The 20,363-nt window shown below is 37.6% G+C and overlaps 1 protein-coding gene across 5 annotated transcripts in view; it reads right to left on the reverse strand.

Moving 5' to 3' along the window:
- Nucleotides 1–6,934: 6,934 nt before the first annotated feature.
- The window catches only part of LOC127004593 (calcium uptake protein 1 homolog, mitochondrial-like), a 29,254-nt gene continuing 15,825 nt past the window's right edge, over nucleotides 6,935–20,363 (reverse strand). For 2 of the 5 annotated variants that reach the window (XM_050872480.1, XM_050872481.1), the window contains exons 7-14: nucleotides 20,125–20,217; nucleotides 14,730–14,844; nucleotides 14,358–14,518; nucleotides 12,953–13,069; nucleotides 12,145–12,276; nucleotides 10,947–11,070; nucleotides 10,651–10,740; nucleotides 6,935–10,061 (exon numbers count right to left, since the gene is read on the reverse strand). In XM_050872480.1, coding sequence (XP_050728437.1) covers nucleotides 9,907–10,061; nucleotides 10,651–10,740; nucleotides 10,947–11,070; nucleotides 12,145–12,276; nucleotides 12,953–13,069; nucleotides 14,358–14,518; nucleotides 14,730–14,844; nucleotides 20,125–20,217 — 987 coding nt within the window. In that variant the 3' untranslated portion in view covers nucleotides 6,935–9,906. The remainder of the gene's footprint in view (nucleotides 10,062–10,650; nucleotides 10,741–10,946; nucleotides 11,071–12,144; nucleotides 12,277–12,952; nucleotides 13,070–14,357; nucleotides 14,519–14,729; nucleotides 14,845–20,124; nucleotides 20,218–20,363) is intronic. The other 3 variants (XM_050872482.1, XM_050872483.1, XR_007757895.1) reach the window with 2 other exon arrangements.

A 20,363-nucleotide genomic window follows, 5' to 3' on the forward strand; every position in this document is an offset into this window, starting at 1 on the left:
AAGGAAGATGAACAGCTTTGTGAGCTGCAAATCAACTACCTGTGCTGGGATTTGAACCAGAGCCCATGGATTTATAGCTAAGCACACTAACCCCTGCACCAAGGAGGCATTTTATATATATATATAAATATAAATATATATATATATATATATATATATATATATATATATATATATATATATATATATATATATATATATATATACAGTGGTACCTTGGAATATGAGTTTTATTCGTTCCAAGACCGAGCTCGTAAACCAATTTACTCGTATTCTAAAACGAATTTTCCTATTGAAATTAATGGAGTTCCACTTAATTCGTTCCAGGCCCAAAAAATTGAAAAAAATTAAATATATAGGTATATTTTTTTAGAATTTGGTAGAATGCATAGTTTTCACTCCTTTCGCAACATCAAGCTTCTTAAGTTTTTCCCTTTTCTTCAAAATGGTGCAAATTGTGGATGTAGAACGAAAGTACTGCATAGCAAGCTGAGACACACGAACACCCCTTTCAGACTTTTCAATGATCTCTTTCTTATCTTCTGTTGTTATTGATCCTTTTTTCCTTCTCTCACTGCCTTCAGTGGCACCTGTCTTCCTCTTGGGTGCGATTGTGTGTTATGTGGGTGAAAATACTCAAAGAAGTGATCAGAAAGCACGTCAGTTCACCCGCCCAACCTCAGACAAACACTGACTGTGTACATGTGCTCGGCCGACCAATAACTTGGGCGGCTGCCACGAGATTGCAGTCGCCGCGCAGGATTTTCAAAACAGTCACAGGCGGATGCTTGCCATTTCCTCACATTTGCTCGTATTCTAGTTTATCGCTCGTACTCTAAATCGATTTTTTACGAGTTGAAATGCTCGTATTCTAATTTACTCGTACACTAAGTTACTCGTATTCCGAGGTTCCACTGTATATATATATATATATATATATATATATATATATATATATATATATATATATATATATATATATACAGGTAACTCGATTTACGCGAGTTTGTTTTACGCGTTTTTTAAATAACGTGGGATCCAAAATCCAAATGAATGTATAATTTACACGTTTTTTTCCACTTATACGCGATATTTTATGGAGTGGCCACCAGATGTCTCACACAACTGGACTCACACAGCGCCACGGCCACACAGCTGACCTCAGTTCTTCCCGCGCGCCACTTGAACAACAAAACAGTACCCACGCTGCCACGATACTCAACAATAGGGGTGGGCAGGCACCAGCTATTTGGTACGGTACCGGTACCAGACTGCTCGGTACCGGTACCAATACTAGTCAGTTGCTCATGGTGTCCCTCATTTCTTCCTCACACGCGTGAGGCTGAGACTGAGTGCCTGAGTGGATATCTCGGTGATATGCATATTCTCTCTCTCTCTCCACTGAATGAAGTGAATATATATCTTTCGATAGAAACTTACCTCTTGTTTGATTTACGCGACCTCTTCAAGGACACAATACTCGTGTAAATCGAGTTACCTGTACATATATATTTTTTTCTTCGTGACCTGAAAGAAAATATTATATATATATATATATATATATATATATATATATATATATATATATATATATATATATATATATATATATATACAGAGGTGGGCAATTGCGGTAATTAGTGTGGTAGTACCGCATCACAAAAAAGTACCGCACTACCGCAAAATTTCTGAAAATACTGCACTAAAAACTGCTTTACTTTTTTTGCGGTACTCTGAAAACTATCGAAGACGACATTTGCAGCTGGGCATGCTCACAATTTTTTTTTTTTCCAGTGAATTGGACTCAATCAGTTATCAGGATCAGTGATTCAATCATTCTGACTTTTCAGTTATTGTTCAAAATTAAACACTAAATAGACAGACTAAACTACTACACTGCGAATCTTCTTTAATCCGTGCAGTGCCGGCCATTTCAACCCAGACTCGTCTGTGATGCCGGCAGATTAAAAAAAAAAAAAATTTTTTTTAGCTTCAAAGAGTAAGATAATGGAAAAAACATGCAAAAAGTGGTTTAGCAAAGTGAATTTCTTAAAAACCCACCTTATAAATGTTGGTGTTGCCTCTCGGTGCATATTAAATGACAGTACTCTCACTCGGTTTTACATAGTTTTAAAAGCAATTGTACTATTTTAAGCATGTTTCCTTTGTTTGGATGGCCAGGATAGGCACTAAAGTATTTTTTATTTTGACTACCGCTACCGCAGTACTGCACACCGCACTGGGAAAGAAAACAATGGGACCGCACAACCGCAACCGCACTACTGATTTTTCAGTACCGCGCCCACCTCTGTGTACGTATGTATGTATGTATGTATGTATATATATATATATATATATATATATATATATATATATATATATATATATATATATATATATATATATATATATATATATATACACACACACACACACACATATACAACTCAAAATAATATATTGAGATCATGTGTTTAATAAGATGATTTTTACTGGTGGGAAAAAAAGAAGAAAAAAAAACTGCTAACATCATATTAGGCAGTCAACAACCGAGCAGCAAATCTAAAGGATTGGATAAGACATACAAAACCATGTGCTGCATGTTAAAAACTTCACCTTTTCTACTGTAATAGGAAAAGTAGATAAAAGTAGCTAATAATATGTTCATTTCCCATCTAATGAATTTATCCTTCCAAGATAAAAGTGGCATATGTATAACATAACAGCCCTGAACTTTGTCATTTGTGATATAAATTATTTAAAATCATTCATCTAAAGCCAATAAGATCCTTTACAAGGGTAAAATACTGCAATGAATGGTATCACTTATAAAATAATAGTAATAATGACCATGTAATAGTAGTAATTAAATTAATAGTAATACATATAACAAGTAAGTACAAACGCTGAAAACATTGCAAGACTTCATGTGAAGACTTGTATAAATAAATATATAAGCATGCTTCTGGAATAGCATCAAACTCATGCACATTCACACCCACATATGAGTGCCTAGGGTAATCCTGTACTGTCCAGCTCACCTCTGACTCTGGCTCCGACTCTGAGTCGTCTTTGCCCTTAGGAACCTCCTCCTCGGACTGCTCCTCGTCTGAGTGAGAGTTCACTTGGTCAACATCAGCCATGATTATCTGGTCTATTTCCTTCTTGCGGCTCTGAAGATCAACTCCAAGTTCCTCCTCTAACTGCTGTCTCACTTTTTTAGCTGAGATAGTGTCTAGGTCTGCCCCTTTGAGGATTACTGCAATAAAGAAACAAATAAATCACTGAGTACAAGTTGGCTGCATTACATGGAGCACAAATCTTCTTGAGTGATAGTAATATATACATAATGAATTTAATGCAATGCAATTTCTGGTCTAATAATGAGTGCTGTCCCAATGAGGATATAATGTTATAACAAACCTTTAATACCTTGCAAAATATGATAGCACAAAATATAGAATGCTGTAATTCATAAAAAAAAAATCAGAGCTATGCCATTTTGAATATAGGGGTGGTCGATTACCCCCCCCCCCTCCCAGCTATTGGGTTAGGTTGGTGTTCTTATTTTAGTTCATTTAATACTTTTTTGAGGTTTGCACATGAAAAAGTTAAAAAAAAGCATTGACAAAAAAATTTGAACTCGTGGTTACAAAATGAATATTTACTATAAAAATTAATATACGTAAAGTATCCAAGTAACAATACAGTGCCTATTGTAATTAGGACGGTTACTGCCCTGCCGCGATAAACCAATATTGGAGATCTGTATGGACGCCCAGTATACAAAGGTCTGCTTGAACGGCCACGCTGAAGGGTTTCCAGTCATCAAAACCTAAGCGCAAAACTGGTCGAAGCGGATTCAGAAAAAATGGAACCAGAATGAATAACTCAATGAAGGCCGCGCAAAGTAGCTGACCATGAGGTCTTTTCCCGCAAAAAAAGTACCAAGAACGCTCCAAGCAAAACCGTTGGTTGGTGGTGGAGCCCGCGCTGCTCACCTACGCTTCGCTCAGCTGCCATCTAGCAATTTTTAGTCTTTTCAGTAACCATATTTCACTTATTTTAACTGATAAACCCGATCTCCTTAAGTAAATCAGCGCTCCGCTTGGCTTACAAATGAATACCAACGTCAGGTTTAGAGTATACATCACCATCGTTTCAGAATATTTCACCCGCCCTCAAAAAAGTTCGTCACTTCACCAGCCATCAGCCAAGTTAGCGCCAAAAGGTCGCAACCCACGCAACGCCATCTCTTTCCCGTAAAAATCAATCTTTTCATAAGGCATTTGGCTGATTACTACTCGTAACACCCTACTAGGATCGCCAATGCATTGTCCCATCACATTATCTTAGGCTAAACATCAATAACGACAAAGAAATCCACGAAAATATTTCTCGTGCAAGGGGATGGACAGAGAAGGGACGCTAGCCCGCCATCTCTCGCCTTCCATTTTCAGACATTTTCTAGAAAACTTCCCCCCGTACCAACAGCAAATTTCACCTGGAACGTGAACTAGCGGGTATGGATTAATGCCGTAGGATACACAATCACGCCAGAAACAGCGCCAAATCCACCAAAAACCGGTATATTCCAGACCTGCGAGACTGCGTTGGTCCCCGTAATGCCGGTCTCGGCTCTCAGTAGGACGCTGCAAGGACCAACTGGCAAAGAAAGACACGCTCACCTTCACTTCACTTTTCCGCTGCAAGTAAATAATATAACGCCGCCTACTGCTCGGCAAATGATACACACGGGCCAGACGCGGCGATATGCTAGGCTCAGGGGGTCAAACACTGTAAGGAACTGTGGAAAATATCAAGACAAAGCGGCGAGTCTGACCTGTGGGTGGCGAGGGCCAGGCTGGGCGACGGGGAGTGACGCCGCGCCGCCGCCTGGCTACCCCGCCGCCGCCGCTGCCGCCACCTGGCAACGCCGCCGTCAACCCCTCCACCCGCAACACCGCCACCACCAACATGGCACCACCGCAATGCATGACTCTTCGCCTTCTTCCACGGCCACCTTCCCACCCTCGCCATTCCTGAGCCCCTAGGTAACACGCGCCCTTATTTCACGCCCTGCAAGATGGCACACTCACCCCTGTCCCTGCCGCACACCGCCCTGCAAAGTCTGCCTCGCTACGCACACTACTCACCGGAGATTTTCCTCTTCAGAGTTTCCCGGCTGATCTGTGCCATGTTCCCGTGTCAAGTGGGGCTTCTCTCGCCCGCCAGGTAAACACGATAGATCGCATCCCACGTAAATCGCCCTCTCGGAGAGTTTCATTTAATTGAGATTTGGAAAACGTGATGAATAAAAGTAAATAGAACCTGAACTATTACTTAAAATATATTAATGTCTGTGTAACCTGGTGGTAGGAGAGGGGAGGAGAGAAACCCTACTGCATGAAAACAAACCCCATATGGACATCTGCCTTCCACCCTGTGGGGACAAGTGTATGGAGTTATGTTCTCAGTATTATCCCACAAGTAGATATTGCTCGCTACTTATGTAAATGAGTCAAATGGAGGTATTTGAAAAGTTTTATTTGCTATGTGTCTTCCCGTTCTTTGTGAGGGTGGATGCGGTGGTGCCACGTGTAGCAGCCAGGAGGGCGGCGTGCACCGTGGGCCGCGGTCGCCTCTCGGGCCCCGGCCACACGAATCAAAATGGCGGAGCAAGGCTTTCCCTCCCGGATAGAGTTAAATATTTTGAAATTAAAGGAAAATACCAAAGACGTGCTTTTCGGGGCCCTTACAGTGACTATAGATCCACTAGGTATCAACCGAGCCAGTCAGCTCGTTGTAAATGTGCAGTGAGGAGGAAGATGGACCCCCTCTTACAAATAATAAAGGACTAATTTTCTGAGGAAAACGCACTCTTCGTGCTATTTCTTCCCCGTTTATGCATTATAGAGCCCTCTAGTAACGATAGAATCTGAGATGGACGTGTACTTTCAGAATGTTGATGTCAGCCCCCGAAATAAACTGGCCCACTGGAGTAGTCTCCATTCCCACTCCTATGACGCCATGTATAAAGATGATTTCCTTGTGCTTCAGTCTTCCTCCCTGTCTTAACTCACTGATCCTCGGTAGTAAGTGTCACCTGTTGGTCAGACACTTCGCGGCTCCCGTCTTCTGGAATATATAACCATGCAAATACACACCGGATAAAAGGTCTTTTTTTTATTCTTTGATCCTCCATTAGCCCCTTTGTTCTTTAGCCGGCAGAGCGTATGCTGGATTTGAGGGGGAAGGGTGCATGCTAGGAGGGAAGGCATTATTCCTTCAGTATGTGGGGATGCTTATAGTTGTTGGTAGGTTAGGTAGGATCTATGGGGCAGGCGACTATTGATTAGTGGCCGACCATTGTATTCCAGTGTTGAATAAGGTATGAGCATCTAAACCGTATTTCAGCGGATTTATTTCAAGCGTTCGCGAGTCTGGCGGGCGATCGAATCAGTCGGGGCCCATTATAGCTGCTGGGTCGATCTGCCGTACCATTTGATTGATTAACTGTATGCATGTAGTAACGGTAATTTATTCAAGACAGGCATACCTGTACCCTGACAGGCTGGGGTGAATACCGAGGGGACTGCAGTCATCACACCTGTTGAACATAGGTACTGCCTGACATTCGCCTCTGTGCCTCACTGTGCAAGGGCAAGGCGATATATCACCGAGGGGGGGGCACCGGCCCGAGGACTCTTGTCTCTTGACTCCACGGCCAAGGCGTGGCCAAATTTTTTTTAAATTCCTGCGGCTTCAGACAGTATATATATATATATATATATATATATATATATATATATATATATATATATATATATATATATATATATATATGACTCAGAGGTCAAAAATAGAATATACAATGATGAGCACTGCAGTTAACTTATAATAATTTCCAGTAAGGGTAATCAAGTGGTATACGTCAATGTTAGATTTATTAAACAGGGCACCGTTGACATTCCTTCAAGTCACCACAAATTCGAAGATCGATCTGTGTTACCACGCTTGATGCCTTGCAATGGGTACTCAAGTAACATTCCTTAGGCCATAACCTGAGCAGAAATGGATATAAATATCGACTAGAAACATGGGGAAAAGCCACAAACATTTTCCCAAATCATGTGAATCAAGAAAAAATAACTAATAAACAGCCTATCAATAAATAATTTTGAGAATCTTAATATAAATATATACATAACAATGGTGTGTTTCTCAGCACCAAAATTACTCAATCACAACTAATTTCTACCATGCTCTATCAAGGCTACTATATCACAAACACAAGGAAATTTGAGTTAACGTGAAGGTCTGCCATCCCAGACACGTCCTCTCCTTGACTCTGTTGCCCAACCACCACTAACACCTTGTCTACTCTGCTCTGCACAAACCCAAGCCACACTGAGACTTAGCAAACTGGCTACGGACTCCCTAGGCAAAGCTTGGGTATACTGATCAACACAAGCCTCATTGTTACCTTTTTTTCCTATAATAAGACACCTTTATTTAATGATGGGTTGAGGTGTGACAAGATTTGGGTGTGGTATGAGGCAGGATATATGAAAGTTGAATTGTTGACACCAAAACTCTACAAAAAAAGGTTCAAAATTAGATGTACTACTATTTATGCTGTTGAATTTTCTTACTCTACACATTAATGCTCTATTACTATTTATGTTCATGTATGTGTCAAACTCTTGACCATCAATCAACAATGGTTATCAAATTGTTCTGAATAGGAATTATTCTTGTAAAGTTACTATCACTCAGTTTTTATAGCTAATGCTAAAATTGTTAATATGAAACTGCATATTAAAATTCATTCAATAGAAAAATGCAACAGACTTATTACATGAAAATGCTTGCTAGAATATAAATAACAATACCTCAATGAAGCTAGATTACACTGATCTGAGACAGCATTATGAGTGAGCTCTAATAAAATGCAATCTTCATGATAAGCAAGCATCTCTGCCCATTAGAAGCCTCAACTCCCCAACCTGCAGTGAGTTTTGGTCAGGGAAACCATGGGAGAGAGGAAGAAAATTTAGATGCATTTAAGAAGGGCGTGCAAACCGCTGCGGTGCTTGAAAGGCAATCTTACTTCTACTACCAGACACATCACATCTATTTGAGCGATGACAACTCTATGTTTTCTTTTATTCCTTATCAGCTACCATGCTCTAGATAAATTAGAGTAAAAATTTGTGATGTAAAGCCTCCTATCATTTCTCATTGCTTAGATACAAGGAACCCTTTGAATGATACTTAGAAGTTTACCTCTAAATGCCTTTTAGCACTCTAATCAAATGAAGTATTTACATACATGATAGTTTTTGCCTGTTAGTGAAGATAAGGAATCAGTATGCATGTGCTGGGTATGCAACATATCATTTCTCTGGGGGCTCCGTCCACTTTCAAGCACCTTTAATGAACAAGTTTTCTTTTTCCTCACAGGACACTCGTATGTGACTGCCACACTATCCCTTTCTTAGAATATAATATTAATTTATTGCTTTGCCAGTAAATCACCATACATATATTCAAAACAATAATTACAGGATGTGAAATATAGTTCTGTTTATAATGAATGCAGTCTATCATGCAATGCTACAAAGGAAAAAAGAGCTAATTACAAATATCAATGTAAATGCCAGGAGAAAACTGAAAAATTAAGTGACAGGAAAAAACTGAAGAATTCATTGATTGCCTGATACACTATCCCAAGAGCAACTATCTCCTTTGATGGCAGGAATATAATTTTGTTAAGTTGTAATATATTGGGAGCAGAAGGCATTATGTTAGGGCCTTAAAACTGAGTGAATAGGTGAATATGGTAAAACAATATGTGTGTGTAAGAGAATGGTATCTGGCTGGCAATGCCTGTGAGGCAACACAGTGGCGGTACCCAAGGCAGAATATGGAGATTTCCTTCTGCAGCTCTTTTCTGCTTCTGAGGTTTTTTCTATAATTATTTTAAAGCATGATCATTTAAAAAAAGTTATATGCATTGAAGTCATGTATTGTAAAAATGTGCTTAGGAAATTTTATTGGTATTACTTCAACTATTTTTGTCCTACTTCAGTCATGAAATGTTATCATTAATGGTAGAGTTTAGTCTTGTTCTGATAAGTTAAAGTGCTCTGATGCAAGGTAACTTGGTTTGCTTTTGCTCTGAAGTTCATATCTTCCAAATTTGCCGTCAGAAAAGTTAATAATAGACCTTATTCCATATCAATCCACTCAACCACCATTAGAGGGCTGTATGTGCTGCTTTCCAGTAAGTGCTATTTTATTCTTAGCCACCACTGGATCATAACTCTGCCTCTCACAATATATATAAATTGGTGCCCCTTTGCTAGATTTCCTGCCAACATGAAACTGTAATTAACTGGTATTAACAAAAACAAGGCAAATTTGCATCAAATGCACTGATCCAACCTGAAAGTTCTCTTGTGTGGCTGAAGGTGGTGCTACCTGTATATGGAATATGGTCTATTCAGAAACTCTTTCTCTCTATTAAATATGAATTTGGTAAACTTTTAAATGAATGACATGACCTCAATTATCTTTCTGTCATTTAAATGCTTTTCATTTTATCATATAGAAAATTCACGTTTTATCTGAATGATCGTAAAGTATCCTCTTGCCTCTGCTCATTAATTAAATTCCTGTTACTACCCACTAGCAAATCCTTGAATTTCTCTTGACCCAATCATTCTTCCACTGCAAACAGCAACCCAACTTACAGAAGTTTGTTCATTTTTCATGCTCCTCTCCATTCTCTTCTTCTGTGTCTTCGTCGTGCTGGTGTTTTCCTTTGCGACAATTGCAGCCCTCACAGTGTTTCTTCCACTCGGCCTCCTTTAGCTCCGCATCCTGCACATGCACCTTTCCTCATATGTCCAGAAGAACAGGCTTAGTCTCCTTAGCACATTTGAACATTGAGGCAATGAGCTTGACAAACCCTGTGTCCTTGGGTTTTTCAAGACCTCTCTGCAACCGGTTCTTCATCACTGCCACAAATTCCCTGTTGCTCAGTTGGCCATCATCTGTGAGACAAGCAAAAAACATATGCCAGTGCATTAGTGCCTAAGTTTACTATAAGTCTTATTTGATGAAATGTATATAATGAAAACATGCATCTAGTGTACCTACACACATCTGAAACTGCAATGGTATGCATGGTGAACTTAATACTTAGTTCAGTATGTGAGCTTACTATGTGTACCCGTATATTAGGATGGAGACAATTTGTGAATTTGTAAAGTGACATTGTGAGGCAATTTGTAAATTGTCTGATTCCCAATGTAATTTTACAAATCAATGGATGATTGCAGCAAATTTACCATTAATTTCTAAACATTTTGATTGAATTCAATACTAGTGTGGATCAACTATCATTTAGAATATTTGTCATTAGTGATTCATTAGTGTAGAGTATCAACATAAAGAGCTGTAGTACAATGCGATACTGCACAAACTGGAAGGATGGGTGACAATCATGGTATTCAAACTCATGAAGGACCTGGAGCTTATAGACAGGAAACCTTGCTGGTAAGGAATAGTGGCAGGACAATGGAAAAAGGAATTAACAATAAACATAAGGAATTCAAACAAAAACACATCTTCCTTGCTCACTGTTGTCATCGAAGAGTGTGAACACAACATTCACCACATGATCTGAGAGCTCCACATGGGCAACAGTCTTGGCAACATGCTTCAAAGTAGCTGCAACATAAAGAATAATTTACATTTTTACATGATCAACTGATTTACATGATAATTTATGCTGCCTATACACACATAATATAATAATATGTACACTCAAACAAATAATCCCACTGTTTCCCAATCAGATATTTTATCAGACCAACAAATATTATGATTGAATTCAAATATTAGACAAGAAAAACTCCTGAACCATTCAGACTTACCAGGATCAATAGAAGCTCCAGCAATGTGATAGAAAGTCAGAGCGGTGTCAACATCATTGATATTGTTCAGAAAGTGAAAGAAATTGAGATAATCATCACGACTGATGCCCAGAGATGCCTCACCCTGTAATGATGGAAAAAACAAAAGAGCAACTGTATGTTCTGTGTACAATTCTAGATCTCTGCACCAGTAAAATTTGTAAAAGGATAATGCAACAGACGTTACCAATATTACAGGAAAAGCAATTATAGGATAAAATGCTATAGCATTAGTCCTTGAACTAAAGGACTCATATGGGGAAGCTTGTTGTACTCTGCCTAAAATCTATTATTATCAATGGGTCTTAAAACGGCAAACCTGACAAAAATAATAAAATTAACAGAACAACACAACGACCCACAGTAGACATACATAATGTTCAGACAATGAATTAATGTAAAGTGATAAGCAGCATGTCATCATTAATAAAGAGCACTTATGTAATACTGTGGGCAGACTGGGAGAAGTGGTGTCCAGGGGAAAATAGGGACATTAAATGAAAAAAAGAACAAACAAGATAATTATTTATGAAAATGTTGTGTGATTGAGTCTAGGAATGCATCTCTATTGAACTTATTATTTGACATATGGATCAGAGAGATGGTCAATAACCAAGTCTTTAGAGAAGAAATTGAAATGTGACCTAAGAAAAATGGAGAGATCAATGCTAAGAATCACTATAATGGATTGTAAAAAACTTCAAATGGGTAAAGAAAGATTAAATAAAAAAAAAAGGCAGTGGAAATCAAGAATGGCAATGAGCATGACACATGTAAGAGAGAGGGCAACAGATGACAAAAAGTGACACACTTGGAAACACTTGATATAAAAAGACCAAAGGGAAGGCCATTCACCAGATAGTGTGATAAAGTTAAGAAGTTAATGGAACTTCTGAATCAAAACTAAAAACATGAGGCACAAAACGGATATTAATGGAAACGTTTGTCAGGAGCCTGTGTCCAGTAGTGGAATGACAGGCTGCTGCTGATGATGATTATATTTCCTTGTTACATATACATATGTCAGAAAAATCATGATTTTGAACATCTCTGGCAAGTTTCCTCCCCATTAGCCCAGAAACTTGAGTGTTGTCTGTATGGGAATGATTCCTCCAAGATGTGAAGCATCCAACATGGCAAAACATGAATTACTGCCTACCTTGAAAGCCCTTTTCACTCTCTTCAGCATCTTGGCTTTCTTGTTGGTAGTGTAGCCTCCATATGCTAGCAACAGCTCAGCAAACTCAGCCTCACTAATCAATCCTTCTTCATTGGGGCCCTTTCGACGAAACTGAAAATGGAAAGAACAAAAGCAATAGTAGATGTAAAATAAGAAAATAAAAATATTATAACAATAAAATTCCTTTATTAATGCAAACAGCAAAAGACCCTCACCCATTCAGCTTAAGCGATTCTTTTCAGACAAATAGATGGCACCCCAAACCATCACAAACATTTACATTTATAATGAGTAATATCGAACATTAATATGATAATATGGTTTCTTTGTTTACTTATTTTAAATACACAAAACTACTTTCAGGTGTTATGATTGCAATGCTGATTCAGAAGGTTATGATGAAATATTTATAATCCTAAAAGTTCAGATGCACAAGGAAAACAACATATGCCATTTTTCATTTAATTTGCAACTTCTAATTTATCACATACTGATCACACTATATGTTTTTTCAGAGTGCTGTTTTCATCAAGTATTGTCGTTGTATTGGGTGGTCTCTTGGATGCCCTTGAGTCACTGCACAGGAATAGGCCATATAAAAATGTGACTAACAAGCCCATCACCACAGTAACATTGTGAGCTACTCATAATTTTTTATTCAAAATTAAGAGATAAAATCTTAAATCAGTTCTTGAAATTAATCTTCATCACCTCCATGTTAGTAACTTTCATTAACTATGGAGAAAAATAGTACTGAAAATTAAAAAGTTCTGTAAATCTTTCTCACCTCTAGACTGAGAATCTCTTGCTGCAGCTGCTTCTGGAAGTCCAAGAACTTTTCAATGGTGAGCTTCTCCTTCAGGGTGTGACCAAAGAAGTATGTGCTGAGAGCCGAGTTTACTCCCTGGAAATATAAATAGTCAGTCCCTTTTAGATTCCTAGTGACCATAACGTGGTGTCCTTACACATTCTATTAGATTATCAAGGCAGATTTTACCAACTATCCTCAAAAATATTAGTGAAAAGCAATGAGATGATGGTATGATCACTATGATGTTTGATTAATATTGCTGGTTAATGCAGTCTAATCCTCTACTGATAAACAGTTGAAAAGTGAGTCTAGCTTGACCTAAATGGGTTTTGGCTTGATTCTGGTGTTCCTACAATTTTCCATCATGCTTTGTATACAGCTTAGTGACCTGTGTTATAAGAAGACTGGAGAGCCTACCTTATCTAAGCTTTAACCCTTGAAGCGCAGGTGTCAACAATAGTCGACAGCTGGTGCCTGGGCTCAAACCGCGGGTGTCGACAAGTCGACAAGGCATTTTTTGAATTAGCGCGCGGTCAAATTGAATTTGTTTATGCTGAAGTAGGGTTAGCATGTCATTTTCTTTCAGACATTACCCAACCATGCTCCCTTGACCAATTATTGGTCAGTGTATGCCTTGTGTTAGCTTTGAGATGTCTGCTAGACATCCCACCTCTCCTCACCTTCCAGGAAATTTCATCCACATGATGGGGGCCCTATGACCTCAACACCCATCAAGGGCATCAGGAACGCCTGCAAGTTAGGTTTTTTGGGTGTGTTTCACATAAACTGTATAAAAGTTATGCTTTTTATTACTAAATCATAGAAGAGAAGTCCACTAGCGGTGGAAAACTGTCTATAATGATGTGCTTTCAGTGACCCTGCTTCAATATTCCGTACTCGCTCTACTAAAGGTCATGTAGTCTTCAACTTAACGTCAAAGGACAGGCAAGGGAATGTACTTTACAATGATACTTCATTCAGTCGTGTGAGTAAGTAGGAGTGAAGGTATGAAAGGTTGAAGTGAGGTATGTTTTTGCCTGAATATGCCCACGTGTGAGGACAGGCGCGGCAAAACAAACCGGCGTTTTAAGGGTTAAAATCCTTGAAGTACAGACTAGATATTAGGTATTTTGTCAGCCTATGATTTCCTGTACAACTGTGGAAATGCTAAGAATCTCCCAAAACAAGAACAAGTCTATGATTCCCTAGGCAGAAAGTTTGCAAACATAACAAATCTGGTAGCTCAACTAACAATAAGTTTCCTTGACTGACATCAGTAGCCCTTGAACAAAAACTGTGCCACACCCTCTTATATGTCTAAAATTACATTTCTATATTTATCGTATCTCCTTATAAAAAATGAAAATATTTCTGACTTTACTTTGAAAGTATTGCCGGTGTTGGCGTGGTCCCTATGGCGTGCCCCGATGCTGGTCTGGTTACGTATCAGGGTGGCCACCTTGTCAAACTCCTCATAGTCCACATCACCATCACCATTCAGGTCGAACATTCGGAAAGCTATTTCAAAATGGCGGCGAGAGGCTGAAATGAAGATGTGATGTTTTCTGAAGGCATTTCATGTAATTGCAGGAATGACACCTGCTTTATTGATAGATTTTCAATATTTCATTTTCCTACTATCAAAGAAATATCCCCTTGACAAAGACGACAAACTTTTTGTCTGGCTGTCACCCAGCAGAATTTCTCTCTGATATTTTCAAAAGATATTCTGAATTTCATGAAATTGACTCACTTGAAAGTACAGTGAGCAAGAAAATAAAGTCTGAGAAGGAAATGAGACCAGCACTGCCCAATGTGTAGAAGATGGAATCTTCATCAAGAGCAAGTTCAAGTTTGCAGGTGGTGCTCTGCAATGGAAAAGTGTATATAAATGAAAGCAATCAACCTTTTCATATCAGATATTTAATATATCTTCAAGTCCTTAATATATTACACAAAATATATATATATATATATATATATATATATATATATATATATATATATATATATATATATATATATATATATATATATATATATATATATATATATATTCAAATGATAAAAATTACTAGATTTTATATATCATTTTTAATCAATCACTGACTATACTGCCTAAATCTAACCAAGACAATAAACACTGGTGACAAAAACTTGGACTGAAACACACAAAAATGATGATAAATATTAGGACACTAGGAAGTGAAAACAATTATTTGATTATATTAAGTTTAAGTGCAGTCATTGAGTCAGCTGAGATAAGTTATTTTTAGATTTTAGTCTATAAATAAATAAAACTGCTATATTCATCCTTTGATTATTTATGGGATTACTGTATCATAATATTGATCTGTAAATCATATATGTTATATTCTGTAGAGATCACAAGGTCTCCATAGAAAACATGTTAACAACTCATCAGACAATTTATGAAACTGTAAGCTCATAACTTAGTGAATAAGGAAAAATTGTGCTGGTTCACTACAAGAGAACTGTGGGTGCTGGGAAATTTTTCTTTCCCATTACTTTGATTCTTAACCTGTAAGCCTGAATGAATGACAGGAGCGTCATGCAAGCATATCAGGGGGATGCCAACTACAGTATAATGCTGATAACACAAAGTTTTTTAAAATTCTGAGTGCCCACAACACAAATTTCTCCTTACATCAGTGTTATTAACCAAAGATATTGAAGCAGGTGAGAAAGAAAGCTGTGGTTAGTATATTAATAGAGCATGCAAAATGTGATTTGTATGAATGTAATCGTGCTAGAAATTACAATATTATTCCGCTGCCATGAATAAAATCAAAAGTACTTAATTAGTAAGAATGACTGACTACTCTTGCAAAAACTAGTTTGTAGGTCTGATTCCAAAATGCCACAATAGCAGAGTGACAAGAAATAGTATGAAGAAAACTGTTGATCATGACAGTTCCTCTTCATGACAAACTTTCTTCTGCACAAGCTGCCATATATAGGGCACCTAATGCACTGCTAATATTTACTGAAGAAGCAGTTGCAGCAGCAGCAGCAGCAGAAGCACCAGAAGTAGTAGTAGTAGTAGTAGTAGTAGTAGAAATATTAGAAATAGTAGTATAGTATAGGCAGTTGTTTATCAGTAGTAGTAGTAATAGTAGTAGCGACAGCAACAGTGGTTGTAAGAGTTGGGGAAGTTCTGTGAACCCTCCACTATGGCCAGCAAAGCTAAGAACCTAGTGAAGATTAAACAAAGCTAGTGCATCTGAGGAATCACCACATAAGTCATGCTGGCCAACATTGCGACTGAAGTCCTTCATCTTTTATCACAGCATCATGCTACTCTAACGCAAACCCACAATCACAATCCTATACAAAAATACTTCAACCTATGAACTTTGTATCAACACCAAATGAAAGTCATTAATCTAAATTACAGCAAGGAGCCAAATGTGAGGGTTACAAAATTAATGCAATGAATTATGTTATACGATTGAGTAAAGAATTGGAAAGAAGCACAGCAGACCCAGTTTTTCCATGCCAACAGTCCTTAATCAATGCTTGTTAGAAGGAGGAGGGAGACACACCCTTCTGGTGCCCTCCAGAATCCCTCATCTTAAGATGCACAAATAACCTACTCAAAGCAAAGCCAAAGTGACAAACAACAGCACTAAGCACAATACAGAATGCTCTCTCTCTCTCTCTCTCTCTCTCTCTCTCTCTCTCTCTCTCTCTCTCTCTCTCTCTCTCACACACACACACACACACTTTTTAACATGTAAGTAGTACCAAGCATAAAAGAAAAAAATATAATACTGTTAGTTATGTACAAGCAAGTTTCACTCCATTAAAAAAAAAACAGGTGTGACACAGGGCCCATCCTGATGTAAAATTCAATTCTGCTGATGTTTACTGGTCACAAAAACTATTTAATTTTGATTTTTTGGAATTCTTAAGACTCCTTGTGGCAAGGTGGAGAGCGATCATCAAAGGAAGGCCCTGGACAAAATGTCAGGCTACCAAGGGAGACCACATGCAAGTTGCTGCACGAGAACTTGACATGAGGTGACCCAAGGTGAAGGGGAGTAAGATTTGTCTTGAGTCTAAACAGAAGTGCCAGCCGGGAGGAGCATGGGCAAGGTCAAGACATGCAGTAAGTGAGGTACCTCTTCTGCCGACTGGAAAAGAGAAAAGTGTGATTGGCAGATTAAGTAAGTTATGGCACACTGGATGATCAGTCTGGTAACTTAAAAAGGCTTGATTGGCTCCAAATAAGATGATCAGTTAGTCAGCTGCACATAAGCAAGAAAAGTATAGTCAACTTTAGCAAAAATTACAGAGCATCAAACATTTACACCTGAGATTAGCAGCAACTGTACAGTCAATGGGTCTTAGAAGCAGCCTTGTTGAAGAGGACATAGTAATGGACTCTGTACATGACAGGTGAGAGTTCAGCAAGAATTCTAAATATACACATTCCTTAATTGATGTGATTTATAATGCATGCTCACTAGATACTTGTTTAGAGTCTTTTTCATCTTAGTAATATAACACAATTTGGATGGATCCTTACTATTCTGAATTGAACCTGGACGAGTCAGTGGAAAAAAATGTTATAAAGTACTATGTTAAAATGATCTAGATCAATATTCAAATATTTCCACATGGGCTTAGCATTTCCACATATAACTTTCTTTTCTTACATAATATAAATTGACTCATATTAAATGTCAAATTAATTGGCTTGCATCTTGACAAGTTACTAACACGAAGATAAAAAATAATGAGATAAATTTAATACTACACACTAATTAACAGAATAATATTATATACTTCAGAGTTTTTGCAATACTAAAGCTAAAATATTGATATATAATCAATCATTCCATCTGATTGCTCTCAAGTGTTTATATTGAGCGGCATTTATGCACAATCAATATAATGTATCCTACATAGTGTGTCAATGTATAGAAGGTGTGCCCATCTCTCCGCAACTATCACACAACAATTTTTACTAAACCTTCATGAAATCTCATATATGAGGCGTCCGGAGGTAAAGGGGCGACATCGCCAAATCTGGCATTTTTAGTTAAGTGTACCATGCGATAGGCAAACGCATTTTCTATGATTTCCAAATACAGTGCAAGGTATACTGACCCTTATAACAGGAAAATCGAGGGTGTACTAGCAATAAGTGCAAACAAGAATTCCTTATTGTCATGAAGTGGTTGTCGGAGGTAAAGAGGCGACATTGCCAGCGAGGAGTCCTCAGGACTCCTCGCATTATTATTGTTTTAAAACTACATAAAAAATCAGCATTTTGGTTTAAAATTAAATGGTTCATACTGTAGTTTAGGTGAACAACATAGATTTTGAAAGTCCACATACATTATGGATATTCCAATTATCATAACCAATTTCCAAATTTGGGTATAAAAATTTAGCAATACTATTCATTTATTATTAAAAAATATATATATATATATATATACAGCTAGGCCATACAATTAAAATGAATACAAACAATAACTTGGTAAGTCAAGAGGAAAGTGCAGTACACATAACTAAACTCTGAATGCAATTGACTCAAAACTAGGTTTTGGTGATGTCGCCCCTTTACCTCCAGACACCTCATATGATTCTTGTGTTATTTCTTCAGTGGACAGGACCATATAGCCTTGTCTGGAATATTGCTGTTCCATTTTCGTTAACTCACTCTTCAATGGACAGATACATCGTTGTTATTATCTTACTCCTTTCAAACTTTACCTATTTCCTTCACTCACTTTAAGAAATATAAAAATCCCATGAACATATATATATATATATATATATATATATATATATATATATATATATATATATATATATATATATATATATATATATATATATGCATGGCTCGTTTCACTAGGTGATCTGAAGAATGCATTCTCCTCACTCTTACTTCTACTCAATTTAATATATATAGTGTAATAACTGTGTGACTTCCATCACTGTATGTAACACCTTCATGCTAATACGAATATATGGATAGGTTTCAGATACTTGCCAGAAACAATTTTAGGAAATTTGACCAAAAATACTAATCACTAAATCTTATGCATTTCCTTTTACTTTCACATTTTTACATACATAATCTAAGTGATACACACACACACACACACACATAACTGCCTGACAGAATGCACATTAGCTTATGGAATATTCATGCCTAATTTAGTTTCCATATTACTTGTTTCCAACTGTCACCAAATTTAAAACTGAAAATTCTATTCATTACAAGCATATACCATTCTCACTCATGTCCCTCACACACACGTAGGAGCCACAGAAACAACCAACACACCACAAAATAAACATATTCACCACAAAGGAAGAAGCAGGAAAAAAGGAAACATAAAAGTTTAGACAGAGATGAAACATGTCAGATACAATTCCCCAGACAACTACTTGTTTTATGTATTTTGCTCACCCAACAAATAAAGTCATATCTGAAATTACATACCTACTAATAAGTTGCATTAATCATGTGCATATAATAAAAGTTCCTGAGAAAGAAGGGGAGATGGGGATGAAGTGAAGGCAAGAGGGGAAAACTACAAGACGTTTAAGATAGTCTTTTGTGACTGACATACTAACAAGTAGATGGTTTGAGTGGGAGGTATAGGAGTGTCAAAATTGAACTTCTAAATATTCTTATAACCTAGTACCTCATGATATCACAAGTACAGATAAAATGTTTGAGTAGAAAGACCTGATGTTCTGCCCACATACCCCTTTGCCTCTCCGCATAATAAGAGATGTCATTTGTCAGTTGTCACCATGCTTGCTGGCTGACCAATGCCCATTACCCATAGCAGTCCCTTGGTCATGTTATGTGTGCCAAGCCTTTGGTGCACAATACATCCATCATGCACTGGATGGTCTGTTTGGAAATAGGTAGGTAGTGCTGCAAGGTACATTTCTCTTTCATAAACAGCAGCAAGCTCATTTACCTCATGCTTCCTTATTTACAGTCCCAATAATGTGCTTTCAAATACTATTCTCACTTAACATTGCTCCCTTAGTTCAATGTCATTCCTATGGTTGGATATTAAAATGGCTTTGTTAAGATAATACTGTGAGGAGTATGATGATGATGAGTGCTACTTAAGCCATACCCTTACCAGGTCATATCCCTCTTCAGTCTCCTCCTCCTCCCCTTCCTTGTAACTGTCTGACAACTCATCCATTCCTGGGGTATTGTTAGACTTCTTCCTCTGTAAAACATCTCTGACATGTTACATCAATCTATAACCTCACACACATAAATGACCCTTGGTTTGGTTAAAATAATAAAACTAAGGAACAACTTAATCAAAAATGACAAATTGGGAAAAAAATAATGATTAGCATAAAACTAAGA

The sequence above is a fragment of the Eriocheir sinensis genome, chromosome 28 (genome assembly GCF_024679095.1).
Source record: "Eriocheir sinensis breed Jianghai 21 chromosome 28, ASM2467909v1, whole genome shotgun sequence".
In the NCBI taxonomy this organism is placed as follows: Eukaryota; Metazoa; Arthropoda; class Malacostraca; order Decapoda; family Varunidae; genus Eriocheir; species Eriocheir sinensis.